Source organism: Balaenoptera acutorostrata, chromosome 4, assembly GCF_949987535.1.
Source record: "Balaenoptera acutorostrata chromosome 4, mBalAcu1.1, whole genome shotgun sequence".
NCBI lineage: Eukaryota > Metazoa > Chordata > Mammalia > Artiodactyla > Balaenopteridae > Balaenoptera > Balaenoptera acutorostrata.
This window is the reverse complement of record NC_080067.1, coordinates 150,969,400-150,992,461: the sequence shown is the minus strand read 5'-3', so window position 1 is coordinate 150,992,461 and position 23,062 is coordinate 150,969,400. Positions and strand designations below refer to the sequence as shown.

Genomic DNA, 23,062 nt, shown 5'->3' with positions numbered 1-23,062 from the left:
CCTGTCCTGCCTGGCTCAGGGACCCACGCCCCTGGCTTGAGTTTGCGGGCTGGCTAGGAAAGGAGCATCTCAGAATGGATGAACCGAAAAGAAAAGGCACAGGGTGGCGGCGGGACAGGCTGTGCATAATTCAGGGGGTCTGCACTCGTCGAGGGGCGGTCACAGCTTGCGGGGCGCGGGGGGACGCGTCTCTGTCCAGGTCCGTTCCCGGAGGCCTCCAGCACAACCCCGAGCTGTGATCGGTATGACCAGAGCCAGGCGCTGGGGGGGTAGGCGCCAGGGGCGCGCGAGGAGCTCGGGAGGGGGCTCCGGAGGGTGCGGCCGGGCGTGTGGACGCACGGGGAGTCGCCCGCGCCGGGCGGCCAGGGGCGCGTGATCGGGGGCGGCGACGCGGTGGGCTGGGGTGGGGACTGAGTCCCAGGGCGCGGGGCGTGCGCGCGGGGCTGCTGCGCCCGTCCCGCGGGGACCTCGGGTGCCACGGTGGGGCGCGCGTCAGAGACCGTGCAACTGCTGGCGGCGGTGACGTGCGGCGGGGGCGGGACCAGGTGCGCCCCTCCCCCAGCCTCCCGGAAGCGCGCCGCCGCGGGGCATTGTGGGCAGTGTGGTCCCTTCTAGCGCCAAGCAGCGGAGGCCGCGAGCGCTCAGGTAGCGGGGCTCCCCTGTCTGCAGGAGCTCCGGGGCCGAGGACCGGGGGCTGCGGGAGGAGCGCGGGGGTGCACGCGCTCCGAGTGTCGGGTGGACGGGGGCCGGGGGCTTTGGGGCCCGGGGAGAGCACAGGGGGCACGGGCCCCTGGCGCGGGCTGGGCGCGGGGGCGCTGGCGCTGAGTGAAGGGGCGGTGAGTCCCACGTGCAGCCTCGCCCCATGTGGGAACCCAGGCGCACGCTCCAAGCGTCTGTCACGTTCGGTCTCCGCGCGGGCCTGTGGAGAAGCCCCCGGTGCGCTTCTGGTCTCCAGCCAAGCCACTGTTGTTTCCTGCACCCGGAGTCTGTAGTTGTGAACAACTTCCCCTTGGAGCAGCTCCTGGCGCGGTTGGAGGCCAGCGCTGGAGACGGTCCAGAGCAGTGGGACGCTCTACACATCTGCGGGAGGAAAGCTCTCCCCCGGGTCCTATCCGAAACACTTGTCCTGGGTGTCCAGGTATCCGCCAGGCACACACGTGTGTTCATGGGGTTCCTCGCCATGTGGGGATCCCCGGCTGCAGGTCTCAGAATACAGGTTGGAATCTGGGCCAGCTCAGAACTCCGGAATGCATCTAGAAGCAGCAGCTGTCTCCCAGGCTGCCCACCGTGCCAGAGCCGTAGTCCTCGGAGCTCCCTGCTGGGGGCCCAACCTCGCTAGGGGAGAACCCGGCTCGGCGTCCGCCCTTTCCTCCGCACCCCCATCCCAGGCCGCAGTACAGGTGGCCTCTCCTCCCGGGGGCCCTGCTGCTCCTGTGTGGCAGCCCGTGCTCCCGGGATGGGGCCAAGCAACTCCCCATGACCCTGCAGTCCAGCCACGGGCCCATGAGCTGGCAGCCCTCCGCCTGTTTTGGAAGCTTTGGGAAGCGCGTCCGGTGGTGCGGAGCCAAGTGTGGGAGGGACGCACCTTCCAAAGTGGGCCCGGCCTGGTGTGGCGGGTGTCCCTTTAGTTCGGATCAGTGCCACCGATCACGGCCCCAGGTGGTGGTCCCGCAGCGGCCGCAGTGCCGGCTCCTTGAGGCCTGGCCCTTCTCTCTTCAGTGAGGCCTGTAGGGGCATTTCCGCCTGTGACGGGTGACAGAGGTCAGCGCTGCCTTGCGGCCCCCTCCCCGCAGTTCTGCCCTGGGTGCCCCTGCAGGGGCCTTCTCACCGTGGGGAGCCAGGGGTGCTGGTGAAGGGCAGGCCCAGGACTGTGCCCCCCACAAGAAGTTGGAGGAGGGCCTTATGTGGGTGGAAGGGACAGATTTTAAAGCAACGCTCAGGAAAAAACGTCAAGCAGGAATGAAAGTGGCCATTTCTGAAGGGAGCCCTGCAGGGTCTGGTACCTTCTGTGCGTCTCGGCATCCTCACTGCTGTTTCTGCTTCCCTGGCACGGGGCAGGGGGAGGCCGGGCTCCAGGGGTCACTGGGCCGCCACGGGGCGGTAGAGGTTTCCTAGGGTAGGCGGCTGCCTTTGTCCAGGGTGGGCATCTTCACTCACGTCCTTGGAGAGCGGGTCCCTGGCACCCGGGCTGAGTGAGAAGCACAGAGGTAGTTGGAGGCCCTCTTTCTGGCGCGCGTGACGGCCCTTCCCAGCCCCGGTGAGAGGCTGCCTTCCTTTGGCCACCCCTGCTGGGTGGCAGGCCTGAGGCTCAGGGGCTTCTTGAGCAGATGTTTTTGGAGACAGCAGGTAAAAGGCTTCCTGTGCAGCCTGGAAGACCCGCCAGCCAATGGGCTGCAGCCCAGAGGCGAGACCGTGCGCACGTGAGCCCAACGTGAGCCCTTGGCCCTTTGCTTCCTGTGATCCAAGAGCAGAGGAGGCCTGGGTTTCTCCCTGCTGGCTGGGGGGAGGCCCCTCCTTCCTTCTAGCTGTCCCGTAACTCAGGAGGAAGGTGAGGGACTCCAGCACTGAGCACAGCGTCCCCAGATGGTAGGGGTGGGGCTGGGAGGGAGGGGGCGCAGCTCGTGGGACACTCCCTGAGACCCCATGTAAACCCCGTCCCTTCAGCCCTGCTCCCCGGGTGTCAGCAGACACTGCCCCCTACCCGCCCCGCACCAGCTCCCTGGCCATTGCAGGGTGTGGACCCTTGCATGTCTTTGCTTCTGGGGATGGCGGTGGTCCACCACTGTGTTGTGACCCTGGAGGACTCCTGGGACCCTCAGGGCTGGGCGCCGGGGCCCTGGGGCCCATCTTCGTGTCGGTGGAGGCGGGATTGTGGTGTTGGCCTGAGATACTGGAGGCGGAGCTCTTAACGGTGACCAGCTGGAAATCCCGAGGCAGCAGCTCCCTGCATGCTCGGTCACCTGTTTGGGCATGTCCGGGGGCCGTGTCAGGGTGCAGAGTCCTGGGGTGTGTCCGAGACCTTCAGACAAACTTCTGACAAGCTCTCACTGGAGTCTCAGAAGCACCGCCTTGGGGTTTCAGAAGCCATGGGAGTCCAGGAAGTAGAAAGAAGAAGCTGGTGAGCTTGCTGGGTTCTGGTGTCTGAGACTTCCGCCCCGGGATTCGGGGGACGCCAGGTAAGGAAGCCTCTGTCATCTCCTTCAGAACAGGGGGCCAGGAGCAGGGGCCCCCAAGCCCCTGGGGGACAGGGAAGGTGGGGGCCCACTCCTGGGGACCCTGGGCTTTGTAAATTCTTGGCTGTTCACCCCACGCTGGGTGCTTAGCTGGCTGCGAGTGTGCATTTTTCTGGCACCCAGGGGGCAGCGCCCCAGGAGTGGGAGAGTGAACTTGGCGGACTCCTGGGGCTGGAGTGGGGGGCCATGTGTGCACCCTCCGCCCCAAACATCAGAGTCTTTCTGCTGGAGCCATTTGGCCTGTGCGCTCTTGGTGGGCCACACCTCCCAGGGGGAGGGGTGCCGGGGGGAGGGGCCGGGTTCCAGCCCCCGTCCTAGCTGGTGTTTCCCTTGGCCCTCGAGAACGTTGGGACCTAGGACCCTGTAACTCCTGGGCCACTGTTGCCCCCCTCACCCCTACCCTGCCCCTCATTGTAGCTTCACAAACAAACCTGCCAGCCGCAGCTTCTTCAGGGGGTTTACTGCTGTCACACAGCAGCCCCCTATTTTCCCGCAGTCACAGAAATAAACACAGGAGGAAAGAAGAACAGCCGGGCGCATCTGACTGTAGTAGTTCCCCTTGCTGAGCGAGGCCCAGGCCTGTGTTGAAATCACGGTACTGGGGTGAAGTCTTACTCTGCCCTCGGTGGCCCCTGGGGGTTCTCTGCCCCCGTCACTGACCCCTGTACTGTGGTCTGGTGTGTGCCTGGCCCGGCAGGTCCTCCTCTGCCACGTCCTCTGGGCCATCGCGGGCGTGACTGCTCCTCCTCTGGGTCTGGCACTTGGACACGCCAGGTGCTGGGGCACCGTGAGAAGCAGGCCGTCAGACCTTGCGGGGGAGGTGCACGCAGCGCAGCGATCACAGCCGGCGCCGTGAGCACGTGAGAGGAGCCCAGTGTCCCCGGGGACCTGGCTCTTAAATTGCATTTAGTTTTCGTTACTTAACATTTATGGGCCCCACGTGGTTGGCAGCCACTCTATGGGAGCTGCAGCCCTGGAGCCCCCAGAAGTGGTGACAGCGTGGCCTGGCTGGGCCTGGCTCCTGGATCGCCACAAGCTCCAGGTTGGACCACGGGGCTGGGGCTGGGGCTGGGGCTGGGGCTGGGGCTGGGGCCTCTCCACCGTGTGAGGTAGAGCCCGATTGAATGACGGGGGGAGGAGCCCTTTGCAGCCAAGTTTCCGGAGGCGGGAGACGGCTGCGAGCTGTCTGCTGAGCCGCCCTGACTCTGGCTCTCCTTCCCAGGTACAGCGTCCCCTTCGGTCTCCTGCAGGGCCGTCGGGGGCCTGGGCAGCATGGCGCTCTCCGGCCCGGAGGTGGAGAAGCAGGTGCCGGCGGAGCCCAGGCCGGGCTGCAAGCTGCAGTCCTGGTGGAGCCTGGCGTTCTGCCTCTGCTTCTACGGCTTCATGTCCCAGATGCGGCCCGGGGAGAGCTTCATCACGCCCTACCTCCTGGGCCCCGACAAGAACTTCACGCAGAAGCAGGCACGTGGGCGCGCGTGTGGGCGGGCTGGGCCGGAGTGCGGGGGCTGCTCGGGCTGCGGGCGCTGGCGGCTGCCAGGTCCCCGCAGTTAGAGGGATGGTGGGTCCGGCAGAGGGGTCCATGCCTGCCGTGGGCCTCTGAGGGGAGAGCGCAAGGGGGCCCCCGCCCGCCCGCTGGGCCCTTGCTTCCAGCAGAGGCCTGTTTGCCCAAAGGGATTACAGAAGGGATTTGACTTTTGCTCAGAACAAGGACAAAGGGTCTCATTGGAACCTGACTAATAAGCTTATACCCGGCGGGTCTCTGGGGTCAAACGTGGCGTAGAAGCAGCAACAGGCAGCTAGTGTCCCTCCCGGTTTCTGTCTCCATAAAATAAAACAAATCAGAAGGGCGCAGAGGCCGTTGGTTGATGAAGCTCACGGTCAGGGCTGTGGTCACCACCCCTGCTCGTCCTGCCTGAGGGCCGCCCGCCGCCCCAGAGCCTGGCCCCGGCCCGCCAGCCCTGTCTGTCCCCTCCAGGGTGGCCGCCGGCCTCCACACCCCCTGTCGCTGTCGCTGGCCCCCGTTGGGTCCCACTGGGATTTCCCACTTGATTTCTTCAGGGAGCCCCTGCCTCTCCCTGGCCCAGAGCTCGGCCCCAACCCCTCGCCGACCCCGGAATTAAGTCACATGGAGTCGCCGTGCAGATGAGGCCTGTCCCCTCAAAGTAGCCCTCTTGGAAAATGGACACAGCGGGGTGCCCGGGCCGCGCGCACAGGCTCAAAGCTGTGTGTGTGTGACTGTGTCTGAGCGCGCGGCCAGCACTGCAGCCAGAGGGGTCACTTCCCGGGCGAGTCCGGGGTGGGGGCTCGCCTCCCTCCAGCAGCCGGTCTTGCACATCCCTCGCTCGCTGATTGGCCGGTTCCCTGGACACCACCCTGTTCTGCGAGGGGCCGTCTTCCACTGCGGAGATGACGTAGGAGTGAGTGGGAAGCTCCGCGAAAGTAACAAGAAGGAAAACCTGTCATGAGCTCCCCCCACCTGCCCTCTTAGCTCACTCGGTGACCGATTAAACAGTAGGTTGCAGAAATTAAGCCACCCACCAGGCGTTGGACGTGACCAGAGGACGGCAGAGGCCTGTCTGGGAAGAGCCCGGCGGGTCTGTGGCCCTCCCACACAGATTCGGGCTGGTGCTGCCCAACTTGCACCCAGGACCTCAAACCACAGAGGGCCTGCCCTCCCCTGCTCCAGGGGTCTCCGGGGTCACCAGCTCGTCCCTGGGGGAAACGCTGCTGCCGGTGGCTTCCTGCCGTGACCCCCTGCAGCGTGAGGCTGCTTCCAGCTCCTCGGGCCAGCACCCGTGAGGCGCTGTTGAGTTTCTGCCCATCTGATAGACGGAAGAGCTTGTTGCCGGGTTTGCATTTCCTCGATTTCTGCCGCGGTCCCGTGTTCCTGGCTGTCCCTAGAGTGAGGCCTCGGCCAGTCTCCCCCTCCCTGCGGGCGCCTGCCTTCCTGTGCCTGGCGGACTCCTGGCGCTGGCGGGATCCACCGCCCGTGGGCAGCGGCTTCTCCTGTCTGCGCGGGCCTCCTCCCTGCTTGCCGTGTCCTTTTATGCCGCAGCTTCACCTTTTAATTCTGCCGGATTTTCCTTTTGGTTTGTGCTGAGTGTTGCCCCACATGCCGCCACCCCCGGTTCGTGAAGCACCTCCCGGAGGGTCCAAGCTTTGCTTTGCGCCTTTGGGCCTGTGATTCCTCTGCACCTGAGCTGCCTGGGTTGGGCCTGCCCCCGCCCGCCTCCATGGTGGCCCGTGCCCTTCACATCACGACCCCTGCTGTGTGAAGGTGCTTCACCCAGCAGTCCTTCCAAGCCCATGGCTGACGCCGCCCATTCTGGCGCGATCCTCCGTGGTGGCCCCTGTCCTGTCCTCGCTCCCCTATCAGGCAGGACTCAGCGCCCCTCTGGGTGCTGCCAGGTGTTGGCTCTTGGGGCTGCTCTTGGAATTCAGGGCCCCTCTGGCCTGGCCCTGCCCTGCTCCCCTGGTCCTGCCGGTCCTCAGGGCCCACGGTGCCCCGTCCTGGTCCTGGATGCTGTGGGGCCCCAACCAGGCCTCCTGTCTTCAGAGCAGCTGCTGCCCTGAAGCCACCTGGGTCGTGACCTGGGCCCAGCTCCCGCGTCCTGCCCCTCAGCCTGGACCCGGCCCGTCCAAACCGAGGTGTTGGGAACATGGCCCAGCGATGCTGGACCGAGGCCAGTAGGAGGCCCTCCTCGTGCCACCTGCCCCAGGGACTTTGTGGGTGCCTGTGCTCCCAGCGCTTCACAGGTGTGGCACGGGTCAGCCTGTCGCCTGGCCTGTGTGCTTGCCCAGCCTGAGAAGTGTGGGCAGCGGCAGCGGGAGGGAAAGCCCAGCTGGTCTCCCTCAGCTCTGACCCCGTGGCCCTTGCAGCTGTGCAAGCCATCTGCCAAGAGGTTTCGTCAGCTAACTGAGAGATGGTTTGATGTTCCAGGAGTTTTCCATAAACAAGGCTCTGACCCCTGCAGCCGGCCCCCGTGGCTCTGGGACCAGCGCTGGTTACTCATCCTGCCCCGGGGACGGACTTGCACCAATACTGTCTTGGACTGTCCTGGGGCCATTAGTGCTCGGTGTTTGGGGGACCACAGCCTTTGGGGTCAGCCATGGCTTCTGGTGGGCATGTGGTGCAGGAGGCCACCAGGCAGGGGAGCCCTGGAGGTGGTGGGTGTGCGTGCCAGCCTGGGGTCCTGGGCACACACTGGGAAGCACTGCCCGGGGGCTGGCTGGTCAGGTGGCACATTGTGGGGGGACAGATTCGAGGGCTGCAGAAACCCACAGGTGAGCTGGCCGCTAAGCGGTGGGCATGGCTGGGCCCCACGTGCTGGCCTGGGCTTGGCTCTGGGTCTTTGGTAGCATCTGTAAAGTGGGCCTTGGGGCCTGCTGGCCTTGCAGGGCTGAGGGCCCCCTGGGCTGGCGCAGGGATCGCCCCATGGTGTTAGCAGGTGAGTCAGGGTTAGCGCCCTGAGTCAGGTAGGACCCAAGGGAGGCCAAAGCCTCTGAGAGCCCAACAAGGCCCGAGGCTCACCTGGTGCTGCCCTGGCTGATCTGAGCCATGGCCGGGCCCTGGCCAGGGTCAGGTGGAATCCCTGGGTGGGGTCAGTTGGAGCCCCTGGGAGGTGTCAGATGGGGTCTGGTGCAGCCCCTGTGAGGGGCCACCTGCTGAAAACCCACCTGGGCCTTTGGAGAGGCTCTGAGCACAAGGTGCGTCCCGTGTCCATCCCCCAGGGAGGGCCCGAGGCCAGGGACCTGGGCCTCTTGTGAGCCGGGACCTCTTGCTGGGGGCTGGGCCCAGGTGGGTCCAGGATGGCCCTTCCTGGGCAGCCAGGGGCACATCTGGCTGTCGTCCCAAGAGGGTCTGTGGCTCTGGCCTCTGCCCTGTGTGCCCAGGAGGGAGCGTCCTGCTGGGCCAGCCCTCTTTGAGTGGAGAGCTGAATGGCCGAGGCTGCGGGCAGCTCCCTTGGTGGAGCCGGGAGCCCTGGCTCCCGTGGACGCATGCCCCTAGTCTTGCCTGGCAAAGGGGGGTTGAGGGCCCAGTCCTCTCCTGCATCCCCTGTGCCCTGGGACCGAGTGGGACCGGCCACTGAAGGCCTTCATTGGCGGCCAGCATGAGTATAGATTGGTCACAGCTCTGTTTTCTGTATCGGTAGACTTAAGGGGAAATCATATCATGTTTTTATTTCGTTAGAAACAAACAAGCCTGGATCAGCATGGCTTAGCATGTAGTTACTGATTATTTTCAGCGTACTTACCAGCTCTCTGCGTGTGTCAGCACCGAGCTGCTGTCTGAGAAGCACGCCCGTGGGGGATGAGGTCAGGGTAGAGCACGGTCTGGTGGTCGGGCTGTGCTTTTCTCCATTTCCCTGGCTGCCCTGGACAGTCTTAACGGGCTGCACGTCTTTGGAGGACGGCGCTCCCCACGTAGTCCTGGTGGGGCGCCACGGTAAAGGGGTGCGTGGGGTCCGGGTGGGGCTCCCAGGCACCCGGCCAAGTCCGGTAGACGTGATGGGCGACTGGCGCTCCAGGGGCTTGGGGTCACACGCCTGCTGTCCTGCAGGTCACCAACGAGATCACGCCGGTGCTGTCCTACTCCTACCTGGCAGTGCTGGTGCCCGTCTTCCTGCTGACCGACTACCTGCGCTACAAGCCAGTGCTGCTGCTGCAGGGCCTGAGCTACGTGTCCGTGTGGCTCCTGCTGCTGTTCGGCTCGTCCGTGCTGCACATGCAGTTCATGGAGTTCTTCTTCAGCATCACCATGGCGGCCCGCATCGCCTACTCCTCCTACATCTTCTCACTGGTGCCCCCCGCCTGCTACCAGCGCATGGCCGGCTACTCGCGGGCCTCCGTGCTGCTGGGCGTCTTCACCAGCTCGGTGCTGGGCCAGCTGCTGGTCACGGTGGGCAGGATCCCCTTCTCCACGCTCAACTACATCTCGCTGGCTTTCCTCGCCTTCAGCCTGGTCCTCACGCTCTTCCTGAAGCGCCCCAAGCGCAGCCTCTTCTTCAACCGCGGAGCGCCTGCCTGTGCCGGGGCCTCGCCCTCCGAGCTGGACCGGATGAACCTGGGCCAAGTTCAGCCCACGGGTGGGAAGCCGGGCCAGCTGCCGGCCTCCTGGCGGGACTCAGCGCTCGCGCACATGCTCCGCGAGCTGGGCCACACCGCGCGGCTGCCGCAGCTGCGCCTCTGGTCCCTCTGGTGGGTCTTCAACTCCGCCGGCTACTACCTGATCGTCTACTACGTGCACATCCTGTGGAACGTGGTCAACCCCACCACGGACACCACAAGGGTCTACAACGGCGGGGCGGATGCCGCCTCCACTCTGCTCGGTACGCCCCGCCTGCCTCACCCGGACGGTGGTGACCGTGAGGGCGAGGACGGCGCTGATGCGTCTTGTCTCCCCAGGTGCCATCACCTCCTTTGCCGCCGGCTTCGTGAAGATCCGTTGGGCGCTGTGGGCTAAGCTGATCATCGCGGTGGTGACGGTGCTGCAGGCCGGGCTCATCTTCCTCATGTACAAGACTAGCAACATCTGGCTGTGCTACTCGGCCTTCGTGCTCTTCCGTGGCTCCCACCAGCTCCTGGTGCCCATCGCCACGTGAGTCGGGCTGGTGCGGGGTGGCCAAGCGGGACTGCTGGCAGGAGACTCCCGAAAGACTGGAGCCGAGGGTGGGCAGCTGGAGGGTCGTGCACTGTGTGTATCGAGAGGCCTCCTTCCAGAAGGTTCCATGGGGAGCAGCAGGGGTATGTGCCGGGCAGCGCGGAGCAGGTGTGCTGGCGCGTCACTCACATCAGGAGGCGTGTGAGCCCTGGGTGCCTTTAGCCAGGGCCCCACTTGTCCACAGCGTGCCCCGTCCTGGCCACCAGGATCGCAAGGCTGGGCAAGGAGCCATGTGGGCGTCCCCTTTGCTCCCCCCTCGAGCCACGGTGTCCACAGGGACCGGACCTCGGGAAGTCCTTTCTTCCAGTCTCCTGGCCCTGCTGTCCCATCTTGGGTCATTCCCATCCCCTCCCACTCCCACTGGTGGGCACGGTGGCTCACAGCCCAAGAGTGGCTGGGTGACCCAGATCGCCTCCTGCCTGGGGGAGCCCTTCCCCTGATGCCCTTGTGTTCCTCACGCTCCTGGGGATGCTCCAGCACTGGCCCGGGGACGTCCCGGGAGCTGCCTGCCGACCACCCGTGCCTTCCAGAACCTTCCTCAGCCCTCATCTTGCTGGCTTCTGACACCCTCGTACACCCTTTGAACTGGACCTCTCAGGAAGCTGCACACGCACACCATGTGTTCACCCCAGACACATGCTCACACCATATGGGTTCACACCATAACACGCCCTCATGCCACACACAGCACACGTGCTCAGGACACACACTTACACCTCCTGCACCTGGCAGGTGGCCTGTCATTGTCCCCAGCTGTGTGGCCCTAGCTCCCCTCCGAGCCCCGTCTCCCTGGGGGCACCTCCCTCCCCACTTGGACTGTCCGCTCCGGTCACGCCCAGCGAGATCTGTCCCTGCCTGGTGTTGAGCTCAGAGCGTGTCCTCGGACTCCTGACCCTCTGCAGCCGTCGCCCCGCAGTGTGGTGGCCTGATTCCCCTGAGCCGTCTCACAGGAGCGCCCGGCACCCAGCGTCCCTTGCCTGCCCTGGGCTGCGTCCTTCCTTTCCTCCCCCTCAGGGCCAGTGCTGCCCAGACACCCCGACTACCCTGGCCCTGCTCTCTTGATTTCTGCTCCTAATGCCCCCCTGCCCCCGTGGCCATGGCTGTGGCCTGGACTTCCACGCAGACTGGACACTGTGTCCTCCCCTCCTGACGCTCAGCCTGTAAACGTCCCACCTGTCCTGTCACTGTCAGCGTTTCGGAACGGGCGCCAGAGCCGTGGGTGTCTTTCCCTCACTTCTCCCAGGACCACTTAGTGTCTCGCGTGTTCTTGTTAATTGTAAAAGCCATAGGTGTTCGTGGCAAAAAGATCCGATACAATGCAGAAAAGGTCAGATGTGAGGCAGAAAGGCGTGAAGGAGACAGCAGACCCCCTCAGACCCCAGCCCCCGTGGCTGACATGGGTGTTGGGCTGCCTGGGGCGAGCCGGGGTCACTCTGCACCCCTGCCCCTCGTAACCGCCTGGCTCCTTGTCAGAGGGCGTTGTCCTCCGTCCTCCTGGTGACGAGGCCCCTGTCACCGATATCTTCCTGTGACAGACCACGTGGGAGCCACGCCCTCTCACCGACATTTTTCTCCCCAAATTCTGATAATGGCCTCAGGTGGGTCCTGGAAGGGAACCGCCAGGTCAGGGGACACGCGCTTCGGAAGGGGGTGTCAGAGATGTTGCAGGCGCTGTCCAGGCAGGCACACAGCCCCTGCGGGTGGTGGAGGGCGGCCCGCGGGCCACTTGCCTTTCCCTGGCGTCCTGCCCAGTTTATACCTGTGGCTTCTTTTTCTGCTAGGATTTCTTTTTTCCTGATTATCTGCAGTGCGCTTACATCTACCACATGTGATAGGAGCCTTTTATTATGTGTTGCCGTGTTACCGTTTGCTTTACTCGGACTCTCGGAGTTCGTGCAGCACTACCTGAGTCAGTTGTGTGTGTGGTGTGGCGTTCTGCCTGTGCCGGCGGGACCTGGCCCAGCTCCCGCTTCCCAGGACTTAATCTGTCGTCAGGGACCTTTGATCCACCTCCTGTCTCAGTTAGTGCGCCGTTTGTCACATGACTGCTCATCCTGGCACTTCGTGTACTGTCCCCTCCCCCTGAGCCCCCCAGCAGAAGCTCCTCGGTCATTCTCTTTAGAGGCTTCTTGGGTATTTTTGTTCATTTATTCTTCAGAACTTTAGAACACTTCTTGATCAGTTTTTTCTTTTTTTTTTTTAAAGGCACTTTGGGGCTTTTAATTGGAAGTACGTTCAAATGTTAATTTCTTTGCAGAGCACTGCAGGCTCTGAGCGTACTAATTCCTCCTGCCTTCCTTATTTGTTTTACGGTTCTTTCTATAATTTACTGAATCGTTTAACAACAAAGGACTTTAATTCCGGACTTTTCCTCGTGCCCTCTCCGTGCAGTGCCCTGTCTGTTAATGCCCTGCTCTCATGAGGCTGATTTTCTGGGAACCCTGTCGTGATTATGACTTACTCTGTACTGGAGTTACCAGGAGACTTTAAGCATCTCCCGAGGTTGCCTTCTGCACCTGGTTTTGCACTCGCTTTGTGAGTCGTTGCGGGAGGATTTGCCGGCTCAGGACGCAGCCCCGGAGCGGTGGGCAGCCTGGGCACTGGGTGGGTCTCGCCTGTCCCCCGCGGCTGTTCCTGGTGGCCCAGGGGCGCTGCCCCGCCCCTGGGCCCTCTGCGCCTGTGCGTGCCTCTCGCCCCCAGCTGAGTCTGACTCGGCCGCTTCCCCGTTAAGTTTTCAGATCGCGTCTTCTCTTTCTCAAGAGCTCCGCGCCCTCGTCTTCGGAGTCAACACGTTCCTCGCCACTGTTCTCAAGACCATCATCACCCTCGTTGTCTCCGACAAGCGGGGCCTGGGCCTCCCAGTCCGCTCTCAGGTGAGCCCCCGTTTTGGGCTCACTTCCTTGAGGAGGGAAGGCTCTGGGGCGTGTCCTGGCCAGGCCTCCTGGTGGCCACCCAGCCAGTGGCGTTGCCTTTCCCGGGACCCAGACCACAGACCTGCTGAGGGTGGGGTGTCTCCATCCAGACCCTCTGGACTGAGCGGGAGCAGGGAGGGAAGGGTCAGAGGGCCAGGTGGCAGGGGGCCACAATCCAGCCCGTGCGGCTCCCTGCCAGGGCTGAGTTTGGGGCTGTAAATGCCGCCCGCATCTGGGCAGTGCGGTGGGCATGCGCGGTCGAGTGTGGTGAGACCTCTGGGGCCTCCAGGGCCATCCTGGGTGCAGGTCGCTCTGGAGGCGCTCGCACCGGCCCTGGGCGCCCCCTGCGCTGGCTGAGGTCCCAGGAGGGACAGAGGCGTGGCCGAGCATTCCCTGTGCCCTCGTTCAGGTCCCTGCCTGTGATGGGTCCTGGCTCACGTGACGGCTGTCTGTCTCCTCTGTGGAGGGCAGCGGAGAGTGGAGCTCATGGGGTTGATGTTGGCGCGTGCTGGCCCCTTTCCCATCCCCTCCCTCCATCCAGTCCTAGGCGGGTCCTTGGTCTTCCAAGAAGAACTTGAGAATTCCTGTTTGCTGTGAGACTGGGGGCCGCTCGGGCATGTGACTCCCGGTGGCCTCACCCAGGGCGGGACCACTCTTGAGTGAGCGGGAATTAGCCAGAGGATGGTCCCGTGGGAGGGATTGTCACTGGGCTCCCCGGGGATCCTGCCCCGCCCTCTGCCTGTGGGATGCAGCCTCCATCTGCTGGGAGCCCAGACCTCCCTGGGGCTTGGTCGGCTCCGTGGAGAAGTCCCAGCCCTCTGTCCGAGGTGCCTTGGTGATCCCAAAGCTGGCCAGGAAGAAAGTTCGGGCATGAGAGACCCTCTTGTTCAGAAACTGGCTTTTTGGATGGGGTTCGGAAATCCATTTGGGTGAAGGACATGAGAGCCTCTGGCCCTTCGTGTCCACATGGGCAGGCAGGTCTTGGCCCTTGGTCACCAGTGGGGCCCTCCAGGGACACTGCCCCATCCGCCCCAGGCTGAACACTGGGGACTGTGGCTGAACAGGGTGGCCAGGCCGGACTCAGGTCCACAGGTGCACATGCAGCTGCACCTACGGGGCGGGCGGGAGGGGTTGTCCGGAGAGCACAAGGCCTGTCGTCCAGAGGTGGCGGGCTGGGGCCTCCTTCACTGGGGACCCTCCAGGGGAGGCCTCTCCCCCAGAGCAGTGGCCTCTGCAGGGGAGCATGTTGTCCCCTGGCCTTTCCATGGGGCCTTGCCTGGCGGCCGTCCAGCTGGCCTGGGAGGGGCCCCAGCACCTGGGGGAGCCTCTCCCTCCCTGGAGCCCTGGGTGTCCCAGCTCTGGGCAGCAGGGCTTCCGAGAGGCCCAGGGGCTGGGCCTTCCTCGCCTGACCTGGCCCCAGCCCCTTCCACGTGACAGCTTCTGGCCACGTTGGGTCAAGCTGACAACAATATATTGATTTTTTTCCTGCTGGATTAATTTCCTGGTTAAAAAGGTAACTCTAGAGGTTTGTTCGTAGTTAGAAATCCTGGTGGCGTCCAGAAGGAAAGTCACCCCAGCTCATCCTACTCACCTTTCCCGCGTGCGGTGCTCCGGGTGCCCTTTCCCTCCGTCCTGGGTGGTGAGAGTGGGGCGGAGCCGGTGGTGGGAACCAGCACGGAGCATGCAGGGAGCTGGCCTGGGCTGGCTTGTCTTTTAAGTTGAACTCTACTTCTGGGTCACCACACACTCACCTGTGGGGTAACAGGTGATGCAAAGACCCACGTACCTGGTGCGGGCCCAGCCTCCCACCGGTCACGTCCTGCAGGTCTGCGGTGCGGGCACTGTCGGGGTACGGACCACGCACGGTCGAGACGGGCGCATCCCTCCCTGCCCCCCGCGGCCACACCGGGCCCCCACCCTGCCTCCTCCCCGACCCCTGGCCACCGCGGTCTGCCCCCCATTTCTATAGCGTTGTCATCGCGAGAGTGGGACCCTGCAGCTGTGAGTCGGGATTGCCTTCCCCACTCAGCCCAAGTCCTGGAGATGCGTGGCTACTTCGCTCCGGTCCTTTGCTGCATGGGGCTCCGCGGTGGCTGGACCACGGCTCATTTACCCACTCTCCGCCAAGAGCCCTGGCTTTATCCAGTTGGGGGCTGCTCTAAACATTTGTTTATAGCTTTTTGTGTGAACCCAGATTTCCATTTCTCTGGATAAATGCCCGGAAGTACGGTTGTTGGGTCACGTGGTCGCTGCACCATGTTACGTTCCCACTGGCCATGCCTGAGGGACCCGGCTTCTCCGCATTCTCATCAGCTTTCAGGGGTCACCATTTCTGTTCGGCCATTCCGAACGGTGTGGAGCGCTGATGACCCCTGGGGTTTTCATTTGCTTTTCCCTGGTGGCTGTGATGCTCTTCTCCTCACGTGCAGCTGCCATCTGTACATCCTCTTCGGTGAAGTGTTCCTTCACTTTTCTGCCCATTTCCTAATTGGCTCCTTTGTTTTTTCACTTGAGTTTTGAGAATGTCTATTTATTCTAGGCAGTAGTCCTTTGTTGGATGTGTGCTTTGCAAAGTCTTCTCCCTGCTCGTAGCTCACCATCTCATCTTCCTACTAGGGTTGTTTGCAACATAAGTTTTTAATTTTGATGAGGTCTGATTTATTCATTTGTCCTTTTGTGGATCTTAGTTTTGGTGTCACATATAATAACTCTTTGGCCCTGGGTCCCAAAGATTTTCCCCAACATCTAAGTCTGTGACCTGTTTTGAGTTAATTTTTGTGTAAGGTGTGAAGCTTACATTTCATTCCTTTGTCTGTGGATGTCTGGTTGCTCTAGCACCATTTGTTGAAAAGACTGAATTGCTTTCCACCACTTGCGTGAGTCTGTTTCTGGGCTCTCTGTTCCGTTGAGCTATGTGCCTACCCTCCCTCCATCACCACGCTGTCCTGCTTGTGTAGCTAGGTGGTAAGTTTTTGAAATTTGGTACACTGATTCCTTCAACTTTGAAATTTAAAAAAAAATTATTTTAGCTATTTTAGTTTCTTTGCCTTTCCCTATAAATTTTAGAATAATCATGTGTATATCTACAAAAATTTTTGCTGGGCTTTTGCTAGGAATTGCATTAAGCCTGTTTATCAATATTGGGAGAATTGACATCTTTTATTATGTTGAATCTTCCAACCTGTGAACATGGTATGTCTCTCCATTTATTTAGAACTTTGATTTCTTTCAGCATTTTGTAGTTTTCAACATGCAAGTACTGTAGTGCTGTGCATGTTTTGTTAGATTTATTCCTAAGAATTTCAGTGTTTTTTTGAGCAATTGTAAATGATACTGTATTTATAATTTTGGTGTCTGCATTAATCTTCTAGGGCTGCCATAACAAAATATCACAGACTGGGTAGTTTATGCAGCAGAAATTTATTCTCTTAACAGTCTGGAGGCTGGAAGTCTGAGATCAAGGTGTCAGCAGGTTTGGTTTCTCCTGAGGCCTCTCTCCTCGGCATGCAGACAGCTGTCTTCTCCTTGTGTCCTCATGTGATCTCTCCTCGGTGGGTGTGCACTCCTGGTGTCTCTCTCTCTCTTACAAGGAGTCCTACTGGATTAGTGTCCCACCCTCATGACCTCATTTAACCTTAATCATTCCTGAAAGGCCCCATCTCTAAATACAGTCGCACTGGGGCTTAGGGCTTCAACAAACGAATTTTGCAGGGATACAGTTCAGTTCATAACAGTGTCCAGGTGTCCACTGCTAGTACAGGCAGACCTCATTTTATTGTACTTCACTTTATTGTGCTTCACAGATATGGACTTTTTTACAAGTTGAAGGTTTGTGGCAACCCTGCATCGTCAGATGATAGTTAGCATTTTTTAGCAATAAAGTATTTTTATTAAGGTATGCACATTGTTTTTTTTAGACATAATGCTATTGCACACTTAATAGACTATGGTATAGCATAAACATAATTATTATATGCACTGGGAAATCAAAAAATTTGTGTGACTTGCTTTATTGCAATATTTACTTTATTGCGGTGGTTCGGAACTGAACAATATCTCTGAGGTCTGCCTGTATAAGAAATACACTGATATTTGTGAGTTAACCTTGTATAGTCTTGCTGAGGTCACTTATTAGTTCTGGGAGGTCTTTTTTTTTAATGCTTTTTATTTATTTTTCTTGCCTTACTGTTACTGGCTAGAACTTTTATCCTTATTATTTCCTTCTTTCTACTTGCTTTGGATTTATTTTGCTCATCTTTTTCTAGGTTCTTTAGATGGGAGCTTAGATAAATCATATGAGAATTTTCTTTTCTAATATTTCCATTTATTGCTATACATTTCCTTCTCAGCCTGCTTTAGCTACACCCCACAGATTTTGATATGTTGTATTTTCTTTTTCATTCATTTCTATGTATTTCTATCTCCTTTCATACTTTCTAGTTGACCTATGATTATTTCAAAATGTGTTGTTTATTTTCCAAGTGTTTTGATATTTTCCTGTTATCTTTCTGTTATTGATTTCTATTTTGATTATGTTCTATTGTGATCAGAGAACACAATCTGTATTATGTCAATTCTTATAATTTGTTGAGGTTTGTTTTAAGGGCCAGGGCATGGTCTATCTTGTTATAAGCTTCATGTACACTTGAAAAGAATGTGAATTCTGCTGTTTTGGGGTGGAGTGTTCCATAAATATCAATTAGGTCCTATAGTCGATGGTGCTATTGCTTTCTTCTCTATCCTTATGGATTTTTTTGTCTGGCCTGTTGTTGAGAAGGGGTGTTGAGGTTTCCATTTATAATTGTGACTTTGTCTATTTCTCCTTGCAATTCTGTCGTGTTTTTGCTTCACGTTTTTGCAGCTCTCTGTTGCATACACATACACTGGATGTCTTGGTGGATCGAGCCTTTTATCATTATATAATGTTCTTCTCTGCCTGTGGTCGTTTTCTTTTCTCTGAAGTCTACTTTACCTGATATTAATATAGCCATTCTGCTTTCCTTTGGTTAATGTTTACATGACATACTATCTTCCATCCTTTTACTTTTTTTTTTTAATTTAATTTAATTTATTTATTTATTTATGGCTGTGTTGGGTCTTCGTTTCTGTGCGAGGGCCCTCTCTAGTTGTGGCAAGTGGGGGCCACTCCTCATCGCGGTGCACGGGCCTTTCACTATTGGCCTCTCTTGTTGCGGAGCACAGGCTCCAGATGCGCAGGCTCAGCAATTGTGGCTCACGGGCCTAGTCGCTCCGCGGCATGTGGGATCCTCCCAGACCAGGGCTTGAACCCGTGTCCCCTGCATTGGCAGGCAGATTCTCAACCACTGCGCCACCAGGGAAGCCCCATCCTTTTACTTTTAACTTGACTATATTGTTATACCTGAGTTTCTTGTAGATAGCATATGGTTGTCATGTTTTTTTAATCCACTCTGCCAATATCTGTCTTTAATTGGTTTATTTAGACTTTATATTTAGTGTAATTGTTGATGTATTAGTCCTTATGTCTGCCATTTCATTTTTTGTTTTCTTTTTATTCTCTCTGCCTTTTGTTTCTGTTTTCTTTTTTTGTGCCTTCTCATAGATTATTTACAGATTCTTCAGAATTTCATTTTGGTTTATCTGTTGTATTTTTGAGTGTATCTTTCATGGTGACTTTTTTGATGGTTGCTTTGTGTATTAAATGGCCAGTTGTAGTGAAGTATTGAAATCTCACCTCCTTTAGGTCACCTTTCTCTCTACTGTTTAAGTACAAGTGTCTTACTTATTTTTTCTATATACCATTAGAGCCACCTAAGATAGGATATTAAGTTTTGCTCCAGCTGTCAAACATTTAGGAAACTGAAGAGAAGGAAAGTCTATTTACCCACAATTTTGATCACTGTGTTCTTTCTCCTTCCTGATGTTCCAAGTTTCTTATCATTTACTTTCTGTTTAGAGAACCTCCTTGAAGCATTCTTCTAAGGCAGGTCTGCCGGTGACAAATTGTTCTTTTAGTTTTTCTTTATCTGAGAATGTCTTGATTTATTTTTCATTCCTGAATTTTTCAAGTATGAGAAAAATTTGTCATTTCCTTGTGGCCTTCCTGGTTTCTGATGAAAAATCCACTGTCGTTCTAATTATTTTTCCCTTAAGGTGTCATTTTTTTTCTGGCTGCTTTCAAGATATTTCCTTTTTCTTTGTCTTTAGCTTTCAAAAATTTGAATATGGTGTGTGTTGGTCTGATTTGGGGGGTGTTGTCTTGTTTGGGGTTCTCTCAGCTTCTTGAATCTATAGGTTTATGTCCCTTGCCAGACTTGGGAAGTTTTCCCAGTCATTATTTCCTCAAGTACTTTTTCAGCCCCATTCTTTTTCTTTCTTCTTATTTTACACCCATGACACAGTGTTACATTTTGTCCCCTGGAGAATGAGGCTCTGCTTTTTTCCCCATCTGTTTACTCTTTGTTGTTCAGATTTGGTGATTTCTATTGTTCCATCTTCCAGTTCACTGATTCTTTTCTCTGTGCCCTCCATTCTGTTGTTGAGACCATTTGCTGAGTATTTATTTTGGTTATTATATTTTTCAATTGTAACTTTTCTTCTTTATATCTTCTGTTTCTTTTCTGAGACTTTTTTCATTTGTCTCAAGCATGTTTGTTATTGCTTGTTGAAGCATTTTTATGATGGCTACTTTAAAATCCTTCTTGGATAACTTTAACACCTCTGTCATCTTGGTGTGGGTGTCTGTTGATTGTATTTCATTCATTCAGAGATCTTTGTGGTTCTAAGTATGCTGAGTGATTTTTTTTTTAATGAAGCCTGTACATTTTGGCTATTATGTTATGAGACTCTGGCTCTTATTTAATCCTTCTGTTTTAGCTAGCTTCTCGTGACACCAGCCTAGCAGAGGACTAGGGGCATGTACCTCGTTATAGCCAGGTGGGGTGGAATTCTAGGCTCCCCACTCAGCCCTCCTCACACTGAGGGGTGGGGTGGGGCTTCTCCTTACTGCTGGGCAAGGAAGGGAGTGCCAGCTCCCCACATGGCCTGCAGTGGTCAGGAGGGCCACGGGTGCCTCATTACTGCTCCCCACGTGGCCTCCAGTGACACTGGTGGGGGAGGGGCATTCTCACTGCTGCTGGGTGGGGTAAAAGTCCTGACTCTTCAGGGAGGGGGGGCACCACCTGGTGGGAGTGAAAGTCCAGCCTTTCCATGTGGTCCCTGTGGGGGTGAACATTCCAGCTCCCCACTGGGCCCTGACCAACCCCACCCGACGGGGGTGGGAGGTTTTACAGCCTGGGTCACGAGGGTGGGGTCTGGCTGGAGGAGAGTGGTTGCCATTCATCAGTGTCCTGTCCTGCTGGGTGGGGTGGTGGTCCCTCTCCTGATCCTTTGGTCGGAGCAGCTTTTGTTGAGTGTTTTCTTCTGTGTTTCCTGGCATTTCTTGTTTGTGGCCTTCTTTGGTTCCTTTAAAAATACTTGCAGCAGAAAGAAAAAAAGCCCAGGGAACACATTGCCGTGGGGCTCCTTGGATTCCGAGGTCCCAGCTAGTCTGCCCCCATCCACTTTTCAGAGTCACCTTCAGTGTGTTGTCTGTGCAGTGTCCAGGGTTTTAATCGTACTTGCGAGGAACAGGCAAGTCATGCCAGCTCCATCTTCCCGGAAGCCAAGTCCCCGACGTTTCATTTCCTGGTTTTGCTTCTGAAAATGAGCTTTCCTAGAAGGGCTGAGCATGCAGTGCTGAGGGGTTCTCGGGGAGACCACCTGGGGCAGCTGAGCTCCGGGGCCGTGGGTGGGACTCACGCTCGTCTGGCCCACACACGGAGACCACCCTGGACCCCCTGCCCCCTGCGGTCTGAGAATCGGGGGGAGTTTCCCGTGTGCTGGGCGCTCCTCCCTGTGTGTCACCGCTCTGCAGCTTCACTGGTCCTGGGGTGCAGGGCTGCTCTGCCCTGGGGCCATGGGGACTGCGGGGGCCGGGAGACCTGGATGGCCTGTTCTCCACCAGCCTCCGCCCGCACAGGTGTCCTCCGTGAGGACTTGGCCCCAGAGCCAAGTGTGCATTTGCTGTCACACGAGGTGATCAAAGTGCTACGGGGCAGATGGCGGAGGCGCAGAAGTGCTGGGTTTGCAGAAGCTCCGCTGGGTGGGTGAAGGCTGGGCCCTGCTGCCACCTCCATGACCCCTGGGTGCCCACCCCCTTTGCCGTGCGTGCTCCCCTGGCCTCTGAGCAGGAGGGCCGTGGGGGGGGTGCCCCCGCCCGCCTCACCTGCACCCTCTCTGTTCCAGTTCCTCATCTACTTTGTGTACTTCCTGGTGCTGTTTGTCGCCTATGTCCTTGCGGCCTTGCTGTCGGGCCTGCGCCACTTCCGACAGGGCCGCCACCAGCCCCTGCCGCCGGCCCAGGAGCTGATGAGCCCGGTGCAGGAGCAGGGTGTGCAGGACGGGCCCGCCCCAGAGGACGGCGTGTGGGCCACGGGGGAGCAGCCTGAGGCCAAGGCCTGACCCTGCCCGGCCTGCTCTCCTGGCCGGTAGGCGGCCAGGTTCCTGACGCCAGAGGCAGCCGAGCCTGGGCCTTGACCTCAGAGCTGACACGTCCCCAGCAGCTGCCTGTCTTCTGGGTGTCAGCGGACGGGTTTCCAGCATCGTCCACATCGTCAGATTGTGGCGCTGGTGACTGACGGGACCCCGGTGCTCTGTCCCCGAGACCCATGCCTCAGGGGCCTCCAGCCTCCGCAGGGGTCCTTGGCTCACCCCGAGCAGGGCACCCCTCAGCCCTGCTTCACGCCCTGGCCATGACCCGCGGCCTCCCGGGGACGCCCAGGCAGCTGCCCGGCCACCGGGGGCTGGTTTGCTGTCCCTGCCTACACGTGGCCGGTGGGGGGGTCCACGTGCCCGCCAGACCTCTCTGCTTTCACCCCCTTGTCCCGGGGAAATGGCAAGGTGGTCCCAGACGCGAGCCCGGGGGACCCGGTGCCCACGGGGTGTCCCGGGCCCTGGGGGTGGGGGCCGTGTTCCGGAGCCTGTGGCTGAACTGTGACGTCTGCAGTTGTCCAGGTACTTTCGTTGTAAACGATGTTCTGTTCCTTTTTTAAAAAAACTGACAAAAATGAGGACCCTCGTCTGGCTTGTTTCTGGGGGAGAAGCGGGGTGCTGGGGGTGGCAGTTCCGTCGGGTGAAAGCCCGGGAGCACCGGCTCCTCCGTTCTGGGCTTCACCCCAGGTCCTCTCTGTCCTTCGATCCGGAGCTGGGTTGATGCTGACCCCCTCCCGGTGATGGGGGCCACTCACGCGCCAGCCCCCGGGGGACTCGCCCACGTTACCCGGGCACTGCCGCCGGGCCCGAGAGCCGGTCGTGCTTCCTCTGAGACGTGACACCGTCCGCTTGGCCCCAGGCACGTGAAGCAGACGCACAGCCCGAGTGAGGGGACCCCTGACTCCACGCATCCATCCGGTCAAGAGAGGGTCCCAGCCCTGCCCCCCAGCAGGTGAGGACCCAACCCCGTCCTGAGCTGAGCCCGGCCCCTCCCATGGCCTCCGGCCCTCATCCAGCATCTTCGGGAAAGGCCGCTGCTGCGAGTTCAGAGCAGGACGCCTGGTGGAGGAGGGGCCGGAGCTGGCTGCCCCCTGGGATCCCCGAGGTCGGGTTGGGTGAGCAGGGCGTCTCGGGGCACCCTGAGGGTCGAGGAAGAGGCTGTACACGCAGCTTGACTCACGGCCGTCGGTGTGGGTCAGATAGGGCAGGTGGTCCCCAGGTGCATCCGCACAAGACACCACAGCCGACCCCAGGACGCTGCTGGGAAGGCGCAGCACCCGCTCCGTGCTCAGGGAGCTGGCGGGGCTTGACGGGTGGAGGGGGCTCGCCTCTGGCTCCTGACCCAGGAGGCAGGGCTCTGCTCTGTGCCCCCCATGAGCACGACCGGCGCCCTGGTCTCCCGCCTCCCCCTGCAGCCTCCCCACTCGGCCTCTGCCACCCCCGGTCCCGAGCTCCTGGGGCACCACTGAGCCCCTGCTCCGGGCAGTGTGCACGGCCCCTCGGGCTCAGACATCTGCCGCAGCGGTGGGGGACACGGGCGCCGGGGCACCTACCCGGCTCTGAAGATCTCGTGAGGCTGCTGGCCCCCCGGGAGACCCTGAGAGAGGAGAAAGGTGCAGGGCACCTGTGGCCTCCATGGACAGCCATGGACATGCATGTGTATCTGTATCTCACATCCGTGTACATCTGTGTACCCCTGTGTGCATCTCACACCCATGTATATCACTCACATGTGTGCCTCTGCG

General features: G+C 59.0%; 1 protein-coding gene across 8 annotated transcripts; it reads left to right on the top strand.

Moving 5' to 3' along the window:
• Nucleotides 1-337: 337 nt before the first annotated feature.
• On the top strand, nucleotides 338-21,895 carry SLC19A1 (solute carrier family 19 member 1). Of its 8 annotated transcripts, none has more exons than XM_057545573.1 (8): nucleotides 338-645; nucleotides 3,085-3,176; nucleotides 3,730-4,275; nucleotides 4,456-4,694; nucleotides 8,794-9,562; nucleotides 9,639-9,831; nucleotides 12,626-12,767; nucleotides 21,072-21,895. In XM_057545573.1, exons 4-8 carry the CDS (start codon nucleotides 4,506-4,508, stop codon nucleotides 21,285-21,287), a joined length of 1,509 nt encoding a protein of 502 aa, XP_057401556.1. In that variant the 5' UTR covers nucleotides 338-645; nucleotides 3,085-3,176; nucleotides 3,730-4,275; nucleotides 4,456-4,505; the 3' UTR covers nucleotides 21,288-21,895. The 8 variants fall into 8 exon arrangements, with proteins under 8 accessions (XP_057401556.1, XP_057401552.1, XP_057401558.1 ...); XM_057545569.1 differs by having other exon boundaries at nucleotides 3,082-3,176; XM_057545574.1 differs by lacking the exon at nucleotides 338-645 and adding an exon at nucleotides 700-1,138 and having other exon boundaries at nucleotides 3,082-3,176.
• Nucleotides 21,896-23,062: the final 1,167 nt, after the last annotated feature.